General features: G+C 39.0%; 1 protein-coding gene across 2 annotated transcripts in view; it reads left to right on the top strand.

Moving 5' to 3' along the window:
• LOC149075669 (monocarboxylate transporter 12-like) overlaps window positions 1-13,952 on the top strand; it is a 37,906-nt gene extending 23,954 nt beyond the window's left edge. For both annotated transcript variants that reach the window (XM_089243160.1, XM_089243161.1), the window contains exons 3-7: window positions 668-1,033; window positions 2,560-2,703; window positions 3,336-4,781; window positions 10,044-10,169; window positions 10,268-13,952. In XM_089243160.1, the coding sequence (XP_089099286.1) occupies window positions 668-1,033; window positions 2,560-2,703; window positions 3,336-4,781; window positions 10,044-10,169; window positions 10,268-10,503 (2,318 nt within the window). In that variant the 3' untranslated portion in view covers window positions 10,504-13,952. The remainder of the gene's footprint in view (window positions 1-667; window positions 1,034-2,559; window positions 2,704-3,335; window positions 4,782-10,043; window positions 10,170-10,267) is intronic.
• The last annotated feature ends 6,865 nt before the right edge of the window (window positions 13,953-20,817 follow it).

The following is a 20,817-nucleotide window of genomic DNA, read 5'->3' as shown; positions in this document are numbered from 1 at the left end:
TTCGAGAATTTTATTGCTAAATTTTATGAAATAAATCCCTTTTTCCCTCGGAACCACTTTCTCCTGGAAGCCATGTTGAAAACCTCCTGAAAGTTCAAGTGCTACCCTCTGATGAGAGCCCCCAATGGTCATATTCACCATATTTTAAACCAAAAACATACACAATCCTTTAGTCAGGGCTTAACTCCTCGAGGAGAAAATTAAACCGACTCATTTGTGGCACCGGGGTCTAAAAGGGTTAAATAACCACATTTTTTTTCTGTTACTTAAATAATCACGTTTTTGCACAAATTCTCATGATGCCGTTCACTAATGATAGAAATATTGAAATAAATTTTTTTGTGTTAGGTTAATTACTATGATTTTTTACATAATTTCATTGTTATTTCGACCGTCTATGAACCATTGCTAAAAAACATAGAACTGAATATTCTAAACTTTATTAGCTATAGGTGTTATAAAACCAGTTGGAGAGAAAACAGGTTTTTCATTAGAGGGGATTATCATATAAGTATACGATTATATTAGTAAGATTTATCATGATTTTCTGGGCATTTACCATTTGAAAATGAGGAATGCTTTTCGGTGTTTTGTATATGAATTATAATTCAAGCAGTGAAGTACAAGACTCACTTAAGGTATTCATTTTCCCCCGTTCTTACTATAGGGATCATGAAAGACGTTCCAGAAGAAGACGAAGGTGCAGAAGAGGTCTGGAGCTCTAGAACAGAACCGCCACCTAGATTACCGACTGTCATACTTGCTCAGGCCAGTGTAGATAATGATGACGAGGTGGACGGCGTCGTTATAGACACGTATTGGGATCTGGAGGACTTCGAAGGAATACCCGAACCTCCGGATGGTGGTTGGGGATGGTTCATAGTGCTGGCGTCTTTCTTCTGCAATATGGTAGTTGACGGTATCGCTTACAGTTTTGGTGTTTGTCTGATCCACATTGTAAATTATTATCATTCTCCTAAAGGTGAAACCGCTTGGGTCGGATCACTGCTCTCTGGATGCTACCTCATAGTTGGTATGTATCAAATTGATATTATAATATTTCGAGTGATGTTTCTACTGTAAGATTCTCTATGTTTTCAGGATAGTTGCATGAAGTAGTCCCATTTTTTGATACTTCTCGATTATGTTTTAATAATTTTAGGTAAAAATGCATAACTAAAGTATAACGTATTTATGTATGATTTAATTTCTTGAGTACAAGAAGTCAACTTTCGGTATAAAAATGTTGAAAATCCGTTTGGAGATACATAGTCATTATACATTTCTAGAGAGAGTTTTGGAATCAAGGGCCATAATTTTTGGTAGGCAGGGGAGGGTACGATAGGTGCATAAGAGCGAAGTCGTAAGAGCATCTAACACTTTCAATGTGGTAGTACTTCTCGAAAGCCGCTGTGGTGGTCGAGTGGTCATAGAGACGGACTCGGACCAGGGTTCGAGCCCCACCGTCACCACAGTGATGGTCGGCTGAAGTTGGTTTTCTGTGGTTCCCAACTTCGAGGCGCAAATGCGAGACGATCTCCCCGTTAAAAAGTCTCGCCACAGAGAGCAACTGGCCTACAAACAGTACAAATATTCAGTCACTACACATCACTCACTTCACTTCTGAGATATAGATGGCAGCACTGAAAAATCATACACAACACTAGATATGCACTCAGCCTGTTAGGTACACACACTTACACTTCCGGCACAACTCACTAGGTTGTGAATTGCCTATGGCGATAGACCTGAGTTGTGCTCGGTTTAAAAAAAAAAACAAACTCTTATTACCTTATAAATATCACTTTATAAATGTAATAGGGCTTACGCATATACAAACATACGCAAAACAGCATTCCACATTCGCCAGTTCGATATAAATGAGGCTTTTCTCATAATCATCATCACAATATTACTAAGAATATTACTACGAGGGACAGACACAGGATGTTCCCCTCAGAAACAAGTGTTAAAAGAAGTGCCGATTTCTGTATGGAAATGTGGAAAATCAGTGAGGTTATTCGCAACGTGAATAATTTTAAAAATTAGATTGAATTATTAATTTTCGAAATCTTCAGTTTACTCAAATTAACTAAGTAAACTAATTAAATAATAGGTGGACCTATACTTTTGAGTTGGATATCATGCAATGTAAACATTGATTTACACTTTCTGTTCTATCAAGTATAAAAATGAAAATTTGCATCTCTATTAATGTTTTAATATTCAATTGAATCAATCCATATCACTTATTACAATAGCATGAATATCATAAGATTTATTAATATTCATAATGGTCAATAGATTATATTGAAGAAACTATGCATATTTCATTGAACCATTTTTTTTTAATTCTAGTATTCATTTTTACATATCATTAATCTAGATTTATTTCCCTTTGAACTTTCGGGAGGTTTTGTATTCGTTCAAACCTAAGTCGAAGGGACAAAATATATCACGTGATCTATTTACGTGTCCATCCACGTCAAATTTTACCTGAAAATAATTCAAATTAATCGATGTAATTTCACATATTTTTTGTTTACTTTGAATTTTTAGGTCCGCTGGTGAGTGCTCTGACAAATAAGTTTGGCTGCAGACCCGTCACAATAGCGGGGAGTATAATCTCATCTGTGGCTTTTCTCCTGAGTACGCAAGCACCGAATGTCCGGGTACTGATGGTCACTTACGGCATCATGGGAGGTAGTGATTGAAAAATACTGTTGAAGTCCTCTCGAGATTCTCATATACAGAAGTGTTTCTGTAATACGGGGTGTTTCAGAAAGGACTGTCCAACTTTGAAATGACATAACTTGGCTACAGTGACAGAAAAAAAGATGAAATAAGTAGTTTTTTTGGTGGATCATCCTGAAATTTCAAAGGTAACCTTTTTTTGCAAAACTTGTTGCAATTTGAGCTAGTAGATGGTGCCATAGTCGTTTCATTTCACGATTTGCATCTGGAGGGGGGGGGGGAAGGCAATTGAAGGTCATTGTTTACAGCAAGAACCCCCAAACGCTGGATCAGCTTGAACAGTTTATTTATGAGGCATACGCATACATTGCATTAGAGGCATTGTAGGAATGCGGCTTCAAACTCCACTCTTCATTTCTGTCATGTCATTTCCAGGCAAGATGACCATTCCGATTCCATTGTAATGTGACTTGTCTCACGATTTTTATTTCTGTTTCCAAGTTATGTCATTTCAAAGTTAAGGGAACCCTTTCTTGAAACACCTTGTACGTTCTAACATAGACGTATGCGAAAACTCAGTTTTAGTATGTTTAGTTGTGTATATTTCATCTAGGATTCAATATAGATTTATCATTTTGCAGGAATCGGATTTGGCCTGATTTACTTGCCAGCCATCGTCAGCGTCGGATTTTATTTCTCAACGAAGAGAGCTTTCGCCACGGGTATTGCTGTCTGCGGCTCCGGGATGGGAGCATTCGTTTTTGCTCCGATAACCCAAACGCTGTTGGAAGTTTACGACTGGAAAGGAGCACTAACCATTTTGGCCGGACTCGCCCTCAACTGCATCGTATTCGGCTCGCTGATGAGGCCTTTGAAAGTAGAGAAAAGACCACCGCCGAGGCAAGATGAAGACGCCAACGACACATCTGTATCGAAACGCCAATCGGAGTGTGGTCTGGAAATGATCAGCGAGAAACCTCCCCAGGTCAATACCGAGCCCGGCGTCCAATCGACTCTGAACATCAATGAGGTGTGCAACAAGCTGAACGAGTATTCAAAGATGGCCCCTATTCCTCAGTTGAATGACGGACGTCATGGATCAGTGGATGTAGGGGCTGCGAAGAGCGTTACGTCCACTACAGAGTCCTCGAACCAGCAGCTGAACAATGTCACGAAAACCCCTCATGACAGTAAGAATCGCTTACCCGTTCCCAGCCACGAAGAAGGGCGCGGATCTTTTGCGGCCGTCAGAGTCCAATCTCCGCACGGTCCCGCCGGGAAAAACGCTATAAAAGTGTCTCGGAGCCAAATCAGCATGAAAGATTTCCAGAGGAGGTTCACGATGCCGGCGGTTATGCCAGCAACTAGGAACTCGTCGATCTGTCCTAGTTCCAACAACAACTACATGATCGCCAGACGCAGCGTGTACCGGGACGTCTCTCATTCCGTGGTGAGCGGAGCGATCCGCAGAAAGAAGGTCCAAGACAGGAAGGACCTCGCGAGGCCTCTTTATCGTAAGGATATTTTCTACAGCGGCAGCATAATGAACTTGCCGGAGTTCCAGTATTCGAGGAACGACGTCAGGTCGTACGTAGCGAGCGTCACTTCCATACCGTGTTCCGAATCTTCCGAGGCGGAAACATCCGAAGACGATCTCGAGAAGAGCAAGGGTAAGAAAGGTTTAATATGTCCTTGCGCCAGAGGCTTCAAGCTGCCGAAGAGTATGCTGCACACTTTGAAAGAGGTCCTGGATTTCTCTCTGTTGAAGGAACCCGAGTTCCTGATCACGTGCGTGGCGAACATCTTCGGGATGATGGGATTCTACGTGCCGTTCGTGTACCTGACCGACAGTTCCGTCATGAAGGGCATCCAACAGGAGAAGGCTGCTTTCCTGGTTTCCATTTTAGGCATCACGAACCTTATTGGCAGATTAATATTCGGCTGGCTTGTGGACAGACCTCGAGTGCGAGCCTTGGACGTGCATAACATCTGTCTCGTTGTCAGTGGGATCGCAACATTATTTATCCCGTTCTGCTACAGTTACGCCGCTATCATCGTGGCTGCTTCGACGTTCAGTCTTTTTGTCGGTAAGTGAACTAACTCCCCTTATCACTCAATCATATGTATCCATGCAGGTATACTTACAGGGAAAGTATCCCAAGCCGTCGTCCTCAAAACATTATGAAAGAAATTTAAGTATATTCATCTCACTCAGAAACACATAAAGACATAAAATAAATAAATTCATTGCGGAGTGCAGTTACAGTAGAATCTCGATAATCCGGCACGTATCAGACGAAAGTGTGCAGGATTACTGGAAGTTAATTGGAAAAGAACATTTAAATATTATGAAATTCTGTTCACGCAGACTGTTTTTCCTTTTCTAAGCTCGAAGAGAACTCGCCAAAAAGCTCCGGATTACAGGACGGGCCGGACAAGCGCACGACCGGGTTATCGAGAGGCTATTGCATTAAAGACGCAGGGGAAAAAAATATTAAAAATAATAACAGTCGGCTACTCATCGCTTTTCGCACTCCTTGGCAATATATATCTACAAAATACTTCTTTTCCTTTTTTTTAACTCCAGCTTCTTCTGTTCTAGAAAATTAATTATTTTAATTTGTTTTGTCTTTCCTTGTTTTGTGCTGTACCTGATCATGTGTTGTTTGAATGACGTCATTCTTTGGCATCTAACAATGTTCAAAATATTAATATTTACGATTTTTTTTGAGTGACCCATAAGAACTCAGCAGGATTAAAAAAAAATATTTTTGTGCATATTTAAATGAGTAGAATCAGTGGTAACTTTTCCCAGAACTTTTTGAAGACGTCTCCTTGGGACCCTTTCCTTGTTTGTTGACTTATTATATCTTATAGATTTTTAAAAAATAATGAATAATGAACAATGCATGAAAACCATGAAAGAAAGGAACTTCGATCTGCAGAGTACTCTATTCAAGCTGTGACATACTTCAGAGCGAGGGGGGGGGGGGGCTTATAACACAGCCTGTGATGTACAGTGCAATATCAGAAAGGGGGACAACGAGAAACTTTTAAGCTATGTCTGCATATCATGAGATACGGGGGGGGGTGGCAAGGGGGAAGACAATGCCCCCCCACAGCCTCAATGGCGGAGTGGTGTATATGAATCATCATCCTCGTGGGCCCCCCCCCCAGTTTTCGTTATCTTGCTCCCCCAGCTTTTTATGTTTATTTCCGCCTATGCTGCGTGCTTTGACAGTTGGGAAATAAATAAATCTTCCGGACTTTTGCTTCGAAGGGAAATTCTATTTCCTTAAGCCGACGCGCAAACCGGTTACGATCGCAGCGCCTCACCAGCCTGCCACCTTACTAATTATAGAGGCACAATGTGCCGACCTCGACTCGAGCCACGCAAATTGGACATTCATCATTCGTCTATTAGCTGCGCGTTGTTTGGCTCGTAATGAAATAACTCGTAACATTGATGGGAAATTTCAGCAAATCACACAAGGAAAACACATAAATCGTACATGTAGACACGAGCTTTTACAAGTTTCGAAGTTATCTGCTGAAGTCAGTGCACAGACCATGCAGAGGAATGATTGTCGTCGATCTCCACTGGCATCTCATAAACGAATGACAAGGAGTTTCCAGGTCCAGAGCAAGATTGGAGGCCAGCAAACCGTTGCGTCTAATCCACCTCACCGGGTTAATTCTACTACAACTAAACCACACATGCATCTCGTTCATATTCCTCTGCGGAACTTCTTATGAATTGGTACGTACTCGAACGTGCATGCCCGTGTTGTGAACCTAACGTGAATTTTGTTTCCGTGTAATGCTTGTTATAGTGCTGCCATCTGCCATCTATTTCTCGAATTATGAGTGAAGTGTAGTAATTGAAGGTTTGTACCGTTGTAGGTCTGTTGTTCTCTGTGGCGAGGCTGCACCTCCTAGAGATAGAAGACCTCTGCATTGTTTGCCATAAACGTTATTCAGACTACCTAGCAAGTTTGCCACATTTTGAAACACAACATTATATTTCGTTTCTTCTTATTTTGGCGTAGAATCTTTCTTGATTGGCTCACAAATAGCGCATAGTGATTGGATGTGGGGCATAGAAATCGCCAATTCTGAGCCCGATCATTTATTTTACTCTCAACAACGATACTGTCACGAACAGGAAATTTTTTCCCCTGAATATTCTGAGGGAAAATGGACTACTTACTGGCGTCACAAGCAGACTGCGGAGGCCTTCTATCTCTACGAGGTGCTGGGCGAGGCCGCTTAGTTCTGATGGAATAACGTAGTTTTTCCAAATATGTCGAGAGAACATGTTCGCGGACGGTATCAATCTTTTACTTAAGAAGTGGGAAACCTGCCTGAAGTACAAAGTACGGAAAAACTGTACCAAACGGAGTTACAGAAAATATAGAGAGTGTGCAAGCATGTGAGTAACCAAAACAGTATGCAAGCACGTGAGTGACCAAAACAGTGTGCAAGTATGTGAGTAATCAAAAGAATGAGCCAGAATGAGAAGAATGAGCAAGAGACGAAAAAAGTGACCTAGAGGGTGTGAACGACCATAAGAGTGACTTAGACACAGAGGCATAGTAATGGTGGGGGGGGGGGATGGGGCTAAGCGAGCTATAGTCAAGGGCGGCTACTTTAGAGGAATGAGAGGTTAAGAAAATTAGATAAATTTTGTATCGCCCACAGGTGACAAAACCCTAATCGGAGGGGCTCTAATGAATTGGTCGAATTTGCACATAGAAAAATGAAACATTTGCCCAAACGGCACCTGCTATTAATCATAAAACCTCATCCCATTATCGTGAAGTGTCCCTATGCACCCGAGAAAGCCCCCCTCCCCCGAGCCGTGCCTGGCGGGTCCATGTGTTTAGACGGTCCTGGGGTGATTCATTAAAGAATCACACACAGGGACACAGGCAATCTCTTCCTCCTTTAATTTTAAAACAAACAGAATGGATGAAACGACACTCAATGCGCGATAATTAGTAAACATCCTCCATTAGAAAGCACCGTTTTAAAAATGTATGCACATTAAACGCGGTTCCGTTTTTGTTGAAAAACTATTGTCGTTCAATGTTGGTGTAGTGGCGCTTTCTATTGTAAACATGTGCAGCGAACATAGCCAAATATGAATGCGCATGCATCCTCATGTCCAAGTTTAGGAAAAATATCTCGCAACCCTACTTCAACACTTTCACTCGCATATCGAGTACGTAAATGGAAGTACCTCCCGCTAAACCCCCGGAGCTGAACAAAAATATACATTTCGGTGACACACACATACACACTTACGGTATTTACACGAGGGATCCTTTTTTTCTAGATGGGAAGATGGGGGGCACATTATCTTTTACTTTACCCGCATTGACCTGTTGTGTCTGTGCGCATAGAATTTCGATATCTGTGCGTAATGACAAAATAACATGCTGCTACCTTATAGAATATAGGGAATTTTTCTCTGCTCAGCAGAAAAACTCCGTGTACAGGGAAGCATTCTCAGAGTTTAAACATCTATACTTTGCAAATTTATTCACCACGAAAAAATGGCGCCTTTCTTTGTTACTGTTGTCCGCAACCAATAAACGCGTAAAAATAAATTTGTATCAGTAAAAATGGGGTTTCTAGAAAATATATAAAATAAGAGTATACAATATTATATTACACGTGTGAGAAACATCAATGAACTGGAACTTCTTCTGCCACCTATCAAATTAAAACTGCCAGAATTCTTCGAATGAAATGGGGGGGGGGGACCTGTTTCTGAATTATGTACTGCATCGAAAAAATCAATACTGTATGTTATTAATAAGTAGTTTATAAGCAATAATATTAGTTAAATTGTAAAAAATTTTGCTTCAAAAATTTAACTGTTATTTTTATGTACAGTAAATTAACATTAATAAAATACTCAAAAAAAGAAGAAAAAATTACAGGAATAGCTTTCTCTGTAAAATTATCATCCAGAGATATAGACTAGAATCGAATATTTTTTTCAGTTATAAAGACCAGAATTGAATTTTGGCCGATTCCCGGCCCTATGGGCCGCCTGTCAGTATAGAAACTAGCCAAGAAGGCCTATGAAGAAAGTTACTAGAAAAAAAAATACTTTGTGTAGTTATAAAAAGACATGGGTGCATTTTAGTGATGTTTACCGTACGCAAAAAAACAACAGCTGGTAAAATTTCGAAGCAAGTGTGACAATTTCACTAATATTATAGGTCATAAAATGTTTATTAATATCATACTGCTTTGGTTTTTTTCAATGCAGCACATAATTCAGAAACCGGTCAACAATGTCAACCGAAGAATTGTAACAGTTTTATCTGATAGGTGGCAGAAGAGGTTCCAGTTCATTGATGTTTCTCACACGTAATATAATACTGAACTGTATACTTATTTTCAATATTTCCTAGAAGGCCCATTTTTACGAATAAAATTTGATTTTTATCCGTTTATTGGTCGTGGACAACAGTAACAAAGAAAAGCACCATTTTTTCATGGTGAATAAGTTTGCAAAGTATACACGTGTGGAGTCTGAGAATGACTAAGCATGCTTCCGTGTACTGAGATTTTTTTGCTGCATAGGAAAAAAAAATCCCATATTGTGTATGGTAGCATATTATTTTGTCATTACACACACAGATCCAGTGTCAACAACAGGTGAAATAAAAGACAACATGTGCGCAGTGTTGGGGGGGGGGCGATGCTGGGACCTCAGTTGCACAAGGCTCCACAATAGCATCTGGTACAATGATTTATGACAATAAATATGTATATTAAGAGGTGGTGCCTAAGTAGTCTTTTATTTTGCCTTAGGGCTATGATGCTGTTGAGACGGCAGTAGAAACACTTTTTTTTGGATAAATATTCAAAAATTTGTTCCGTAGAACAGCCTCATTATTATCAAGGGTTTCGCGGAGCAGCCTTATAACTATCAAGGGTTCCGGGAGAAGATGTACGTTGGAAACCTCTGCCATAGCTAAACATAATTATAAATGACCATAATTATCACAAGAAATTCGCCAACTTTACAATGACCATAATTATCACAAGAAATTCGCCAACTTTACAATGACCCCGAATCATAGGGATCGATTTATAGGGGCCGGCCAAAGCTCGAAATTGGAATATTGGCTTGGTCAACTGGCCGAATCCGAGCTTTGACCTTAACATATTCATATATATATACGAGGACGGAACATAGAAACATTATTCGCTGGTGTGTGGATGGAGCTCGATTCAATGTATCGAGAATCGAGTAGTAGAAATATTATTGAATTATTGTATCAATTACACAGATTGTATTGTCATATTATGTGCATTTCTCGTTTCAGCTGCCTATATATCGCTGACTTCTATCATCTTGGTGGATATGGTTGGGCTGAACAAACTGACAAATTCGTTTGGTTTACTCAGCTTGTTTCGAGGTGCAGCATCAATCATTGGACCTCCAATAGCTGGTATATATGATATTGATTTAAAATTTTGTTTGCTGAATTATCTTGTGTTTCTCTATTGGTGCTGACTGAAATACTTTCACTTTTGTTTTTACTTGTAGGAACAGTGTTCGATATAACCGGTAGTTACGATATTCCTTTTTACATGGCTGGTAGTTTGATGATCTTCACGGCTGTTTGCATGTTCTCCATTCCTTGGATCAGCCGCTACATGAGGAACAACATTCCAGAAGATGTCGGATTCATTCCAGTAGTCCACGACGATCCCAGCGGCGATATGGAAATCGGCAGGACGGGGAGCCTCGCGATGGGCGACGTCGTTGCGACGTCCATTTGAGGATTATGTGATGCGAACGAGTAATTTCATCGAGAGACGTTGATGGTTCTTAAAGCAGAACTGAACCGTTCAGAGATGAGGAAATCCAGCTGTAATCGATGCTGAGTAATGAAGAACGAATATATTTAGAGAAAAAATATTATCTGTGGCCGGCTCAGCGACTATACAGTGGACAAGAAAGAGACACGGGACATTCCATTCGCACTACAATGACGCGAGCTAAAACGATTGCTGTTAGATGAACATTCGAAGACCTAATACTAATTTCAAGAGCAATGTTTTCCAGATGAGATTCGCTCAAATCTTTACTTATAGTACAAAAAACGATGAAATCACGTTCAAATTACCTCCGAGGAAAGTGTGAAAATTAATGGAATCAAATAATTGATGTTGATTATTTCTGAGAAAGTCAAATTTGTGTCTAAAGATAGGGCCCCACACTCGTGTCAAGGCTGGCCCAATAGTGATTCGCAAAATTTAGCTCCCAATATTTACCTTTCCCTGATGCAAAGAAGCAGAAGCGGCATAGGCTGGCTACACACTGGCCAGCTTGGCTATTACCTCCTAGAGAGGTATATAGGAGGTAATGGCTTGGCCCAGCATCTCTTGTGAATATTTGCCAAGAACAAGAACAAAACAACTCTTCGTGTTGTGACTGTTGGCGTTCTTCGACTAATGTGTGGCCAAACAGATTGTAGGATCAAAAAGGAAGACGGCACCTTTGACTTGAGTTGGAAGCTGGAAGGTACTCGATGAATCTTCCAATATCTTCCCGCCTCCAACATTTGACGATCATTGCCAATGGTGGAGCGGATACACTACTTGCCCATGGAACGTATTGGGACTGCCTTAATACGAGTGTGGCCAGCGGGGGTACATTGGAATTAAGTATTAGTAAAATTTACATTTTCTGGTGACCCTTTCTGTGGTGCTCTTTACTTCAATGGGCAAACGAGATATATACCCAGGGTCCAAAAATCCTTGCTCTCACTTGTCTCATCTTGTTAAATTCTTAAATGATGTTTGTGAAATTGAAAAATTTTTTTGATGGATTGTAGAATAAGAAAATATCATAGAGCGTATTTTAGAATCTATTTTGTGGAAGTATTTATGCGTAATTGTTACAACAAGACTGTAATATTTCTTTAAGGAACGTCAAGTGGGAGCCCTAATAATTTATATTTGCCCAGAGCCCAAAGTTATGAGCAACGATCCCTGCTTTCAAGTGACACCGTTCATAAGTGGTGTCAAGATTCTCCTCTACTTCAATAATGTTATTTATTTTTAATTCGCTTTGGTGCATTTCTAAACACCGTATAAGGAGTTGTTTTTCCGAGTTGGCTGAGAAATATACGGTATTTCTGATTCACAGCTATGGTGGAAAAGAAGTTAGCAACTTGCTGCAAGAGTGAGTTGCTGAGATGGGGGTCACATTCAAATATTGTTTTTTTTTTTACACAATTTCTCTATTTTTCTTCAAAAAAACTTCAGCTGGAACTATTCAAACATTTTTAATTCGAGATCTTGGCGATATAATATTGTTTTTTTATAATGAGGAGAATTCACGTACTTTTGTTTGTTAAAATCATCACTGCCATAGGTACTGTAAATACGGGTCATTTTGGCTCATTTTTATGAGACTTTTTGTTTAATCTTATGCTAGAAAAAATAACAAAATAATAAATACCGATATTTAAGGTAATTTTTAGACAGTAGTTCAAACCTTACTCTAAAAGACTGCAATATAACAAATCAACTTTCGATAATATTTTTATGAAATTTATATACATTTTTTATTTTGGGACAAAGTTAGCGTAACTTTGTCCCAATTTTATTTTAAAACATTGTAAAACATGCTTGAAAGAATGAAACCCACTGATTTTTTGAAGAGAAAATATTCGCACATATCAGTACAAAAATACACTTTATTCATGCTTTATTACTTTGGTACTTTGTAAAAAAAAGGAATGTTTACAAATCAGTAAAGAAAAAGACTAAACAACAAATCTTATTGGAAGTCTTAAATAGGTACTATACCTAAGTATGACCTTTGTATCCGTCTTTTATTAAGTTCAAAAATTACTTTTAGTTCTTGGCTATACAATATTCACAGGAAAAAAGTCCTCTTTGCAATAATTTTGGCTTGATATTTGTAGCTTGTAATTTGTGTTTTGTGAAGCTTGATATTTGTAGCGTTTCTAGTAATTTTGGCTTGATATTTGATATTTGTAGATTTGGCAGATTATTTGTAGAAAAATACATATTTTTTTTTCTCTGTTCACCACTTCCAAGCTTTTTTGTAGGATCCATATGATCCACAATAGTAGGCCTTCCAGTTTCAGCTACACTCATAAGCAGTGCTGACAAATGTTTTTCTTTCCAAGCATCAGTGGCGTTGGAGCCGGCGGTGCTGTGGGTGCGCACCCACAGTAATTTGTGGCATGGATCCGAGCACCCCCAGAATTTATTCAAAAATTAAAATTTCCGAGATAAAACTAAAGATGGGCACCAACAGTTTAGAAACGTTTTCGACGCCCCTGCCAAGCATCTACTATACAATATTTTCTTCCAAAGTGTCCTTTGCAGATTGTTTCCACAGTTTTCAGCTGAGTTGATGATTAAAATTTCTCATTTTCCCGAACAGATTTGTCAGTTTTACTATTACCAGTTCCCAGTGTTGGCTTAAGCATTTTTCGCTACCAATTGAAAAGTGGGACAAAGTAACCCGTTTTGTTAGCGTTATCAGTACTGTTTTCTGATCTGTTCATGTAACCATAAAACCTTGATAGAGTCGAACAAAAAGCTGTTATGTATTCTTAATCAGGATGATATTAGCTTAAAAATTTGGTGCTTACCTAAACTAAAACATGTACTGAATTTCTTGCACTACCGGAAGTTTGACATCAACATGTGTATTTAACAAAGTTATGAAAACAGCACTGCTGCATCCTAGTGGTGAATATTAGAACTCTGTTTAAGGTGGGCTTGCCTAACTAATGACGTCTCCTGGCATAATCGCAGGTTACTGTGCGAACCTGAAGCAATCAGCTTGTATCACGCATGGTTAAATCATTTTTTCGTTTTGGTACAAGGCAGTGGTCAACCTTTCGGACACGGCGGGTTAAATTGAACCTTCCCGCGAAGCCCGCGGGCCACCAACTTATGGAATTTACTGACATCTTAATGAAAAGGGTCAAAGGGGGGGGGGCGGCTTAAACGGGGCAAAAATAATTTATGTCTTTCATTTAATTTGAAATTATTTCTTTTATTAATTATCAATCTTGATTAGTTCTGAAATAATTTTTTTCACTGATTCTGAGAAAGTTTTTGATTAATTTCTGATTATATAAATTTATTGATTCAGAGATTAATTTTAATCTGAAATCACCTAAAACGATTCTTTGATTATTTATTTCGTTAATTCTGAAATTATTTTTCTTCTCAATATATCTGGAAATCATTTTTTTTCAATAATTATTCAATTATTCTTTTATTGATTGCGAAATAATTTCTATCAGAAATTACGAAATCATTTCTCTTATTCATTTATAAGTAATTTTTTTCACTAATTCTGAAAAATTATTTGTTTCAAAAATTATTTCTTTGAATAATTTTGAGTTTTCATCAGGTTTTTTTTTTTCAAATTCTTGCTTTCATTTATTCCGGAATTATTTCTTTCATTAATTCTAGAATTAATCGTTTTCTAATGTTTTCAACCATTTTCTGAAAGTGATCGGTGGGCTACGACAAAAAGCTTCTAGGGCCAAATGTGGCCCTCGGGCCATGCGTTGAAGACCCTGCCCTGGAACCAAAGTAGCCCACATTTACGGTACCTTATTTGTTTTTTTTTTCTAGTTATGCATTTATGTTCGCATTTGTGATAATTGCGTTTTTTTAGCGTCATGTTGCAGAAAGCAAATCTGAACGGTATACACGCAACATAAGTTTTCACTAAAAATGAATATCATTCGACTTTCCATTTCTCCTAAAAATAAAATTAAATCACATTTTTTTGCTTGTAGCATACATAATATATGTTTAGTGTTACAAAACTAATACTACGCTGACCATATTTCCTCGAGAGAAATACGGGACATTGCGATTACAAATACGGGACATCGCCAATTATCGCCAAAACCAAACAAAGTTGGCAAATATTGCTGAAGTTACGAAAAAATCACAATGGCGGGAAATGAAGCATTACTGCAAATTGCAGTGGATTAAAATGAATTCCACGGAAAAAAACGTTCGCCAAGACAAACGTGGGAGGTTAATATCCTCATTTTTAGTTGTAATTATCATATAACATAATTTATGAGTTGAAAAATAATTTCAATCTTTGACTTATGCTCAATATTTTCTGTTGATTATAAAAAAGATTGTAACGATTGTGTTTTTGGAAATTCAACTTCTTTTGTGCGAATGATAAATTTCATGATTACTGAATGAACGAAATAAGGACTTATGAAATGTGTCGCAGTTTCATCATGTTAAATTCATTGAATTTTTGCTGTAAATGTTTTTTACAAAATAAATTTTTTTTTTTAATCGTTTCGAATGACGGTATTGGTTCTCGGATAAAAGATTGATACAGAAATCCATAGATTATGGTTATTTTACTGTAGGTACATTTTACGGTAAATATGATTAATTGGTTATTACGCATACTTACCGGTTGTCTTGGTAAGTTTGATAAATTCATCACTTTTACCGGTGAATTGCATAATACCCAAGCATCGTTGATAAATTTGATAAATTCTAAAAAATTTGTCACTTTTTACTGGAGATTATGCATAATTACCAAGCATCATTGGTAAATTTGATAAACACTTGAAATTTATCACCTTTACCTGTGATTATGCATAATACCCTATTGTAATTGGTGGCCTACAACATTACAATTATTCATTCATTACACTTCACTCACTATGAGTTGAGATAACTCATAGTTTAAAAAATTGATTCCAGATGGCAGCACTACGCGTAACAAGCATTACACAGAAACAAACTTCACGGAAGGTTCATTGTACATACACATATATTCCAACATGTACCAATTCTTTAGAAGTTTCGCAGAGGAATATGGACGAGGTGCATGTCTGGTCGTAGTAGTGTAATTGGTGAACTTGATAAAATTTCGAATGAGGTTTTACTATGTGGGATGAATATATAGTCGGACCCCGATACAATGATAACACATTTTAGGATCGTATCTCCGATATAATGATACAATACATACTGGTGTTCCGTGACAGCTCTTTTTGGGGTTCCGCATGATCAAACACCACGGAACCTTTAGAAATCCCGGAGAGCTTTCAAAGAAGAAAACTTTCTTGTTACTGGTATTCGCAAAGTTGTTCTTTGTTTTGGATTTTTACGCGATAGTGTTGTTCACAAAACAATATCCAGACCACTTGGATGACTAATCTAGAGAGTGTGTGTGCAAGAATGTGAGGGACCAAAAGAGCATGTAACGAAGTGTGTTGTCAAAAGCGTCACCTGGTACGCGAGAGGATGAAAATAGTGACTTGGGGGGGGGGGATGTGAAAGCATGTGAACGATCGAAACAGTGACTTGAACACAGAGGCATATTTACTGTGGTGGGGGAGGGGGGGGGAAAGCGGGCTATAGTCTGTGGGCAAATTTTGGAGGAACAAGTAGTCAAGAAAACTACTGGTGGAAAATAATGGGTGAATTGCGGAGAAATTTGTATAGCGCGCCCACAGGTGAGAAAACTATAAATCCGCCTCCAGAGAGGGGGGGGGGGGAGGGACTGCGAGCAAAGCCCTCATCGGAGAGAAGACCTAAAATTATGTAGCCGTTGTCAATAACTCGAATTTCCGCGTGGAAAAATAAGACATTTGTGCGCGACCGGCACCTGTTGTTTGGCATAGCACTTGGTCTATGTATTTGAGGAGGACCTTCAGGCCGTGTTTGCGTTAAGAAGGCCTTGAAGGAAGTTTATTAAAGAATCGGGAAATATTTTCCTTCTTCAATTGGGAAACAATAAAAATGTGTAAAACAATGCTCAATGTCTGATGATCAGTGCCTTCTTAACGCATGGGCTCACCCCGGCACGGCCTGGAGGGGGGGGGGGGCTCACAAAAACGAGAAAGGGTAAAAATTTTCGAAAATTGGCCAGGTAAGGCCTCAGAAAAATAACTTGGCCCGGGGCCCAATGAATGAATGAACGCCAGAACTTTGCCACTGGACTTATCCCGTTGCCGAGATCTCTTCCAGCCCAGCTTCGTGGCAGAGTCTGGAACACAGACCCGGGGGCCCACGATGCTCTTAAGACGGCACTGCTGATGATAAATATAAATACCCCTCCTCGTCCCCTGTTGAAAAGCATCATTATAAAAATGAAGTGTTTCTGCTCTGGTCGGGAAACAATTGTTTTTCATAGTTGGTGTAGTGACGCCATCTGTTGTAAACATGTATAAGGAACATAGTCAAATATGCGTGAGCATGTGTCCTCATTTTCATATTTAGGAAATTCTGGGAACCCTACTTAACACTTTCAATCGAATATTTAGTACGTAAACAAAAATAACATTGTTACGCCGGAGCCTCTGCTCTCATCTATGGAAATATGTATAAAAAATACTACTAAACATTATAGCCTGCGCTTAAAAAATCCCGCTGAGGTGAACGAAAATTTTTATTTCAGTGGTACACCGTGATCTACACAGAACTGTTTCTCTGCGCATAGAATTTCGATATCAGACCGGAATGACAAAATAACATGTGCTACTTTTAATACTATTTGGATAATTTTTTGCTGCACAGGAAAATACTTAGAAATACTCAGATTCAAATACATCCATATTTTGTGAACTTGTTCACCATGGGAAAAAGGGGCCTTTCTTAGTTACTTTTGTCCATAACGAATAAACGGGAATGAAATTTTATCAGCAAAAAAATATGCCAAATATATAAGTATTCAAAGTATCTAGAAAATATTGAAAAAATAATTATACAGCATAGCGTAGGCGTACGCAGAATTTTCTCAGGGGTGGGAGGGGTTACAATTTTTTTTTTTTCTCAGGGGGTTTACGTTTTTCCTGCAAAGTAACACTATAATCTCGGCTTGCGGGGGGGGGGGGGTTAAAATACCAAACCCCCCGTTTGCGTACGTCAATGGAGTCAAGTATTACTGTACTTGTACAGAAATGTCCTCTCCACTTGTTAATACAAGATTCATTGAAGACTGGTTATTTGTGGAGAGATGCCTGCACGAGCTATTAGTTGATTGCTGCCACGGTCCATGTACGGAGCCTTTCAACATATATATATGCTCTAAGATTGAAGTATACAGTCGAATCCCGTTTTAACTAATACCGTCATAGCGAAAATCTCGTTCCAACGAAAACTTTTCTAATCCCCCAAATAAGTTTACATAGGAACAATGCTAAGGTAACCTGGAATTCCTTTATAACGAAATTTCAACAAAGTGATTCCTCTAATCTCTTGGCGTTCGTTATAACGGGATTCGACTGTACTATCTGCTTCTATAGCTTAGATGGTAAAACACTCGTCCGGCAAGCGAGAGACCGGGGTTCATGTCCCCGTGGGGGCAGTGATGAATTTTCTTCCTTGTAATCTTCATCTCCACAAATAACCAGTCTTTCAATGAATCTTGTATTACTGTATATTGCTATGTCACGTGACAAACTTCTTCGAACTTCTGCCGTCATCTACCAAACTCAACTATTATAATTCTTCGATTGAAATAGCAACAAATTGTCGATATTTTGCAAAAATGAATATGATATGATTTTAGTTAATATTTTATAAGCAATAATATTAGTTAAGGAAACAATTATTTTCCGGATATTATGCTGAGGTAAGCTCGGAAAGAAAAGTCATCACGTCTCCGCCGGGACTCGAACCCAGGCCCTCTTGCATACCGGGCAGGCATGCTACGGTATGTAATTACTAAAATAATATTAGTTAAATTATCAACTTTGTTTCAAATTTTTAACAGTTGTTTTTTATGTGCAGTAAAATAAAATGAATACAACTCTCACTATTAATTTTGGTCCGATTTTTGAGTTCATATCTATCTTTGCAGGACCAGACAAACGACTCGGGTTCCAACTTGTGCCCGTGCACTATCTTATAGTGCCAAGCGGCATCCTGAATTTATACGCTGACGATATTATATTAATTTCAACCGACAGAAAGCCCTTGAAGCCGCTAAGTAACCTCCAGGAGCTGATCACAAATGTCGAAACATAGAATGCGTACAACAATGGCAAGTTGAATGTGAACATATGTGTGATGATATAGCCCACAAACCGAGATATCCCATCAAACACGAAGATCATACCAAGGCGTCACCCTGGTACTCAATTTCAGGAGCCATACCAAGAACAAAATCGAAAAGGCCCAGACCCTCTTAGAGAATCTATTGAGATTCTGCTATCCGAAGTTCTAACTCAGTTTGAGGAACAAAGTTTTGTGATGTACGAACGAATCACTCGCCCAGTGTTAAAACATGGTGAACCAGCTTAGGCTTCCCCATCTAAGAGCAACATGTACAATTACAACGATTTCAGAATCACATCCTCAGGCGCTTCACTGGAGCACCAACATTTTCCCGCCTCGTCGATCTGCACATAGATTTAAAGGCGTGGTCCATGTATTGCTATATTTTATGCCAATTGTGTAACTCCAAGATGAAGGAGGATAGGGCTCTTCTGAGCTCCGTATAACGCCCACTTCTGTATCTTGCGTAATTGTAATGAAACCAGAATTCCCATATTCTGTTGTTAAGATTATTATAGTGTGTTGTAAAATAACAGATTGTTTAAAAAGACAATTTTTATTATTTTATTTTGCCATGCATTTTGCAATCACTGTTAAAATTTTGAAGCACATTTGAAGATTCAATTAATATTATTGTTAATAAAGTATTTATTAATATCATATATTATTTTTTAATGCAGCTTATTGATAAAACACCAGTCACTACTCTCAATTGAAGAATTATAACAGTTTTGTTTGTTAGATGGCAGCAAAACCTCCAGTTCAAAAATGTTCGTGATATGTAATATAGGGTGGGCAAAATGTCCGGAGAAACTAAAAATTCATAAAACCGGAAAAATAACCAAATAAAAAACGGTTCAGGAATGACTTGACCGGAGTAGCAGTGTGACTAGTTGCTCCATCTGGCTCAAACGTGATGGTAGAAAGCGCATCTCTTTCACCCAAACATGGCACGACCTTCTTGCGTAGAAGCGTTAAATAACGCTGCCCATTCACTGTAGCCGTTTTCCATTCATTTACTGGACACTGCGTTTCAAAAAAGAAGGATCCTATGATGAACGAACCTGTGAACCGACACCACACTGCCACTTTTGGGGAATGCTATGGTTTCTGCGTGTACTCACGTGGATTAGAAGTCACACGGATGCGACAGTTATGGGTATTAACGTCGCCATGAAGCGAAAAATGAGCTTCATCTGTCCACAACATATTAAAGACCCAGATGGGATTCTGTTCGATTTTGGAGAAAGCCCACCTCGCAAAATGCTTCCTTCTGTACGGTATCCACTGGTAAAAGTTCACGGCACGACTGCAATCTGTATGGGTACAGATCAAGGATTCCATGAAGAATATTGCTTACCGAGAATGGTGGTAAGCCCAAGCGTCTGGCAGCTACACGAGCACTGCTGGTCCCTGCAGCTGATTCGGACGCTAACGCTTCCATTTCGGCTGCAACATGCGGCCGGCGAATTTGCCTTCCTTAAACATGGTCGTCCGGCTCTTACACGAGTCTCTAGTGTTCCAGTTTCTTCAAACCGCTAAACAAACTTTGAGGCCTGTCGCTGTGTTAAAGGCCTTTTCCCGTCCTCACATACTTCTGAAATTGGAATTTACGCAAGGCAATGGTCGCTGATTCCTGGTTCACGTAAAACAACTTCACCAACAAAATCCTTCGCACTCAGCACCCTTGTTCACATACACGGTTTACAACGGTGAACTGCTTGTGGATTAGGAGCGCGCAAGTTCTTATAACCGTCTCATTTGCACATTTCCACCGAAGTCAATTGTACCAGCGCCACCTGTTGGCTGTATTTTTTAGTTATTTTTTTTCCTGTCAAAAAAATCTCCGTGACCTTTTTAGCGATGCTAACCCTGCCCCAACTGTTTTTATTTCGATTATTTTTCCGGTTTTTATTCATTTTTAAAGTTTCTACGAACTTTTTGCCGACCCTGCAGTGGTTCTAAACCTCTTTTAGCTCATGGCCCCTTTGGAACATATTGTTTTCTCGTTTCCCCGCCTTACCCAGGGCCCCTTTCCCTCAT

This window comes from Pholcus phalangioides, unplaced genomic scaffold (assembly GCF_987345545.1).
Source record: "Pholcus phalangioides strain wild (caught in Gottingen) unplaced genomic scaffold, Ppha-v1.0 ptg000015l_1, whole genome shotgun sequence".
NCBI lineage: Eukaryota > Metazoa > Arthropoda > Arachnida > Araneae > Pholcidae > Pholcus > Pholcus phalangioides.
The sequence above is the reverse complement of the archived record's forward strand: the minus strand, read 5'-3'. Positions and strand labels throughout refer to the sequence as shown.